Here is a 6,000-nt window from a genome sequence, read left to right on the forward strand (position 1 = left end):
CCTCCGTTCAGGGAAGAAATACAGAATCTGTCTTTGGAATCATTTCTTCCACCTCCTGGAGAAACGACCACTGGATTATAACTTTCTTAAATCTTAAAGACTCCAGTTGTATGACAGGAGTAATATCTACTGTGATCCTCATAGTTACCACATGAGGTTAATTAAACACTTCATATAATATAATCTAAAGGTCAAGGAAGTTATATTTTGATTTGAAAAACCTGTACATTACTTGTATAAAAACAAGGTCTTTACAAATCTACAAACATTTTTTAATAGTACTCAATCTCAACCCATATATATACAGACATATTTCATTACATTTTGAGTTACAACATTCTGATGATGTCTAACTGAGATACCTGACTCATTCTAATCGCAATTTCTTATTTACTTCACTATCAAAATCTTTCTCTCTCTCTCTCTCTCTCTCTCTCTCTCTCTGTTCCCCTGCCGTCAATTCTCTTTCGAGGTTATGTTTTTATAGACGTAAGTGGCGCTGTTGGCTCCGCTGCCACACCACCTGAATATTATCAAACTGTCAATCTGTCCTGGGTGGTGACGACGTTGTAAATAGCAATACACCTCACGTCAGGCTTTGTGGAAAGTTGCTCAAGTGGCCCAGTTCGCAACTCGCTAAGTGCAGTCGCTCGCTTGCAGGGAGATGAGGGACATACATACATACATACATACATACATACAGTATATATACATACAGTATATATACATACACATACATATATATATATATATATATATATATATATATATATATATATATATATACTGTATGTAAATACATTTCTGGCTCACATCGGGATCGAACCCTGGCCTTTCAATTGAAGGGCAAAGGTTCTCGATGTGAATCAGAAATTTATTTGTGTTCCACACGCGATTGTGAGTTAATTATATCTGACACAAACATTAATATATATATATATATAATATATATATATATATATATATTATATTATATTTAAATATATATATGATTATATATATGGATTAGATATATACTGATATATAGTTATATAGTTATATATTTGTGCTAGAAATAATTAACACACGATCGCGTGTGGAACGCAAGTAAATTTCTGATTCGCATCGAGAACTTTTGCCCTTTAAGTGAAATGGCCCGAGTTCGATCCCAGTGCGAGCCAGAAATTTATTTACATATATATGTGTGTGTGCCTTTTTCCTTCAGAGGTGTTAGGCTTTAGTTCTCATCAAGTATTTCGTAAAGAAGTTATGAGCTCCGAAGCCATATTTATCCTGACTGCAGCCCACCACTGGTGTCTGGCTAATAGGCATGGGATTCATCAGTGCTTAGGTCAACACAAGCTGTCGCCACTTCTGAGGGTGACAAAGCCCACGACACATCAGCAAGTATTTATTCGTTATCTTCTTTTCCTGTCCGTCTGGAAAAAAACAGATCTGGTGGGACTCGGGAATACAACAACGTCTGATCAAATACCAGAATGTACAAGATCGGAACGTGTTAGGAGTTAGGAGTTTTCAGAGCTCAGTTCACTGGGAGATCCTGTCGGGAGATGGAAAAACTGGCGACTTTATGAATTTTCGACTAAAAGATCCTTGTCCTTAAGAGACACGCTTCGTGAGATGTCAGATTACAAAATACACAACTGTCTTATTCCCAATGGCAGCTGCCGCAATTTCCCGAAGCATATAATTCCACAGACCACGCCTGAGCAAAGAAAGTCATTTCCTTCTAATTGCCAAGCGGACTCTGCTCTACAAAAGTAAAGGTCAGGAATTGACGGCGCAGTTTTGAATGTGACACTACGTCTCTTGCAACAAAAGGGAATTGCAGTCATGCTGTTCATCAAATTCAATAGTCGTGGATTTTGCTTGCTTGGGTTATCGAGATCCAGCCACTGTAACTGGCTAAACTGTTTGTAACAAAACAAAACAAAAAATGGAAGGATTCGATGTCAGTAACGAATCTAGTACCTGTCCAACAGTCACGCCGAAAATACGAACACAGATACCAACCTCGCATTTGTTAAAGCAGACTGTCATTATCATTATGAATTTATTGTGAGCAATCACTATCGCCATAAAAAAACACCTTTACATTAATCCTTAGTCGAATCATTAATAATTGCCTGCCGATATGTCGGAACCTCTTGGCAATGAGTGGGTATTTCTTTGCAAAAATCAGTCCGGGGATTCTGTCATCAGAATGATCATGAAGCTATCCTGGATTTGAGTTAAAAACATGCTACAGAATGAGTTTTGTTGATGACAGCAAGGCACGTTCATATGTAACAGCTAAGATGGAACTTGAAACGAAAATTTGGACGATGTTTGGCTTCTGTGTCATTCAGAAATGAGTTGTCCTCTGCATGAAACTTCACACAACGCCACCAACCTCTTCCCAGACTAGAACTGATTAAGTGATCTAGAGACTTTTAAACTATTTTTCCAGCACGAGGCGGAAGATTCTCATTCACAATTATTATCATTATTCAGAAGATGAAGAACACTATTCATAATGAACAAGCCCGCCAAACGGGCCACTGACTTGAAATTCAAACTTCCACAGAACATTAAGGTGCTCAGTAGGAAGCAATATAAGGTAAAGGGAAATACAGAAAGAAATGTCACTTACTAAAAAGATCAAATAAAATAAAAATGGGGAAAAATGTATTCAAATTCTATCCAGCTTACTTGTAACAGCAATGACGAGCGTTTTACTTGCATATTTCTGGAATGCCGGGTTGCTGGCCTTACACTCCACCGTGATCTCAGGGACGAGGCCCGCCCTGACCACGTACTGGGTCAGGTCAGAGGAGGTCACCCACCCACCGCTGCTCACCTGGCCTACTGAAGACTTCGCCGTCGTCACCTCTTTGCCTGAGGGGGACCAAAGTTATTAGCACAGAACATGAAATTTAGGCCAAAAGCCAAGCGCTGGGACCTTTGAGACCATTCAGCGCTGGAAGGGAAACTGACAGTAAGAAGGTTTGAGAGGTGTAACAGGAGGAAAATTTCGCAGTTGCAGAATTGTCAGATGAGGGTGGATAGCAAGATGGAAGAAAGAGAATAAGAACGGAGGTACAGTAAAAGGAATGAAAGGCGTTGCAGCTAGGGGCCATGGAAGGGACGCTGCAAAGAACCTCAAGTAATGCCTACAGTGCACCCCATGAGGTGTACTGACGGCACTATTCCCCTATGGGGTTTAGACCTCATACTTCTATCAAAGTTCATTTCTTAACTTATTCCCTCCAATGAAAATAATCTCGTATTTAGTGAGACAGCAAACTAAGTTACAACATTTTCCACCATTTTCTTTTGGAAGATGTCTTCCCTGCCTGAGCCATTCATTTCCTGCTGTTTTAACGAGGGGGCCATCTCTAACAGGCGTGGAACATTATATTATAGGAGACAGCGATCCTTATGAATGATCTGATGAGAAATGTGAACTCCTGATGATTCACCAGAACAGCAAAATAGATTTCCAGCTTCTCTGTACTGTGCATGACGCTCCAGGCCAGTGGCCTTTGGAAGCAGAGGTCGCTGTACTGTGAACAAGAGACCTGACGAAGACTCAAGACTCACCTTGCACGCTCCAGGTGAGAGTGGACGACGGGTTGGACTCGCTAGACTCACAGGTGAGCCAAACAGAGCCTCCTTCTTCCACCTGGGAGGGACCTGTCAGGCTGACGTAGGATGGGGGATCTGTCCGGAAGGAGACATCAATTATTTGTCTGTCTGTTCTGTTTGAGATTATTATTGCGCTGATGTCTTGTCTTACATGTCAGAGCAGCCGTTACCGGAGATTTCTGTTAGATCAACAAATGTGGTATGAAATGCGCAAAGGAGAATAGAATGGATAGAGTAGAATAGAATAGAACAGAATATACAATTTAGGCCAAAGACCAAGCGCTGGAACCTATGAGGTTATTCAGGGCTGAAAGAGAAATTCAGAGAAGACTGAAAAGGTGTGACAGGAGGAAAACCTCAAAGCAGTTGCACTATGAGACAATTGTTAAGAGAAGGTGGACAACAAGATGGAAGAAAGAGAATATGAACGGAGGTAAAGTAAAAGGAATGAAAGGGGTTGCAGCAACTAGGGGCCACGGAAGGGACGCTGCAAAGAACCTTAAGTAATGCCTACAGTGCACCGCAAGAGGCACACTGACGGCACTAACCCGCCCACGGGACCAACTCTTTCTATGCTAATTAGTTATCTAACACATCAAAGCGGCCGTCCAATACCACGTTTTCATGTAGATTTCTATTAGGTGGAAAAACGTGGTATATAAAATAATCAGAGGAAAACGGAGGTTTGGAAAAGCTGGGTTATTCAAATGATATCATTTTCAGTTGTATACAGTACAGGTACATGGGTAGTTAGGATTGTCACCCCAATATATATATATATATATATATATATATATATATATATATATATATATATATATATATATATATATATATATATATATAAAATGTTAATTTCTACCACTATGTTTCAGTTCTCTTGGAGATATCCTCTTTAAAGGCATAACCAGTCAGATAATACACCTTGTGCTTCATATTTCCTTGTGGTACATTTGCATGCATACATTTAAATATATATATATATATATATATATATATATATATATATATATATATATATATATATATGTATATATATAATATGTGTATATACTTTACATATATGTACATTATAAATACATACATATATGTATATATGTATACATGCATATACAACAAACGCGTATTCATGTATTCAGGTATATAAAGTTGTGTTAAAAAAACATTTGGGAGGTTAAACATTTGGGAGGTTATGACATCATCAGGGACAAAAAATCAACAGAAACAGCAATTACAAAAAACATGTTTCATCAACAAGTGAGGTTGTGACGTCATGGTCACGAGTGACGTCACGGGAACTTTCTGAAGGTGGCAATGATATTAACACAGAAAAAGCAATAACAAATTCGCCTTATGGAGAGCAATATCAATGAAGAATAAATACGCAAATTAGTGTAATAATAAACAAAAACAATTATATGTTTGGTTAATAAAAGTAGGTCATCAGCTCGTGCCAAAGATGGGGCCACTGGGGTACGAAAACTAACTGCCCTGCTCAGAGGAAATCTTCAGAGACACTGAATGGCTGAATATCTTATAAAAAAATCTCTCAGTACAGACAGACAGATAGATAGAATACAGCAAGCGCTGGGACCTACGAGGTCATTCAGCTGTGAAAGGAAAATTGAGAGGAAGAGGTTCAAAAGGCTGAGTAACAGGAGGAAAAACTCAAAGCAGCTGTACTGTGGAACAATTGTTAGAAGAGGCTTGAGGAAAGTAAGACGGAAGAAACATTATGAACGGAGATACAGTAAAAGAAATGAAAGGGGTTGCAGCTAGGGGCCATGGAAGGGACGCCGCAGAGACCCCTGAGTAATGCCTACAGTGCACCGCATGATACTCACAGTAAACAGTAAGCGTGATATTGACGATCAAGGGCTCCTCCAGCAATTCGTGCGCCACGACGCATTCGTACTGAACTCCGTCGTCTTCCTTCGTCGGCACCATGGAGTACGTGTTCACGACGCCCACGCTGTCCACGAAGGTCGAGTTGGTGTCGACGGGCATCCCCTTGCGACGCCATACCACCCGAGGCTTCGGGTTGCCCCCGGGGGCTCGGCAGCTCAGGTTGTGACGCTCCCCCTCCCGGAAGACTTGGCCTTTCTTGTAGCCGCTGATGACGGGGAGGCCCGGCGGGTCTGGGCCAGTTCAGAAATGGAATTTTATTATTATTATATTATTATTATTATTCAGAAGATGAAGAACCCTACTCATAAGGAACACGCCCACCAAAGGGGCCACTGCCATGAAATTCAAGAAGCTTCCATAGAATAGGAAGTACAGAAATCAGTGATCAGTTATTAGCAAGGAAAGAGTAAAATAGCAAATCAATAAATATACAGATAAAAATATAACTAAATTGCAAAAGAGAAG

At 40.0% G+C, this 6,000-nt stretch overlaps 1 protein-coding gene across 1 annotated transcript in view; it reads right to left on the reverse strand.

Annotated features, from left to right (window-relative positions):
• LOC136826074 (nephrin-like) overlaps positions 1-5,766 on the reverse strand; it is a 113,904-nt gene extending 108,138 nt beyond the window's left edge. The window contains exons 1-3 of the mRNA XM_067082989.1: positions 5,472-5,766; positions 3,583-3,702; positions 2,692-2,877 (exon numbers count right to left, since the gene is read on the reverse strand). Coding sequence (XP_066939090.1) covers positions 2,692-2,877; positions 3,583-3,702; positions 5,472-5,634 — 469 coding nt within the window. The 5' untranslated portion in view covers positions 5,635-5,766. The remainder of the gene's footprint in view (positions 1-2,691; positions 2,878-3,582; positions 3,703-5,471) is intronic.
• Positions 5,767-6,000: the final 234 nt, after the last annotated feature.

This window comes from Macrobrachium rosenbergii, chromosome 40 (genome assembly GCF_040412425.1).
Source record: "Macrobrachium rosenbergii isolate ZJJX-2024 chromosome 40, ASM4041242v1, whole genome shotgun sequence".
NCBI lineage: Eukaryota > Metazoa > Arthropoda > Malacostraca > Decapoda > Palaemonidae > Macrobrachium > Macrobrachium rosenbergii.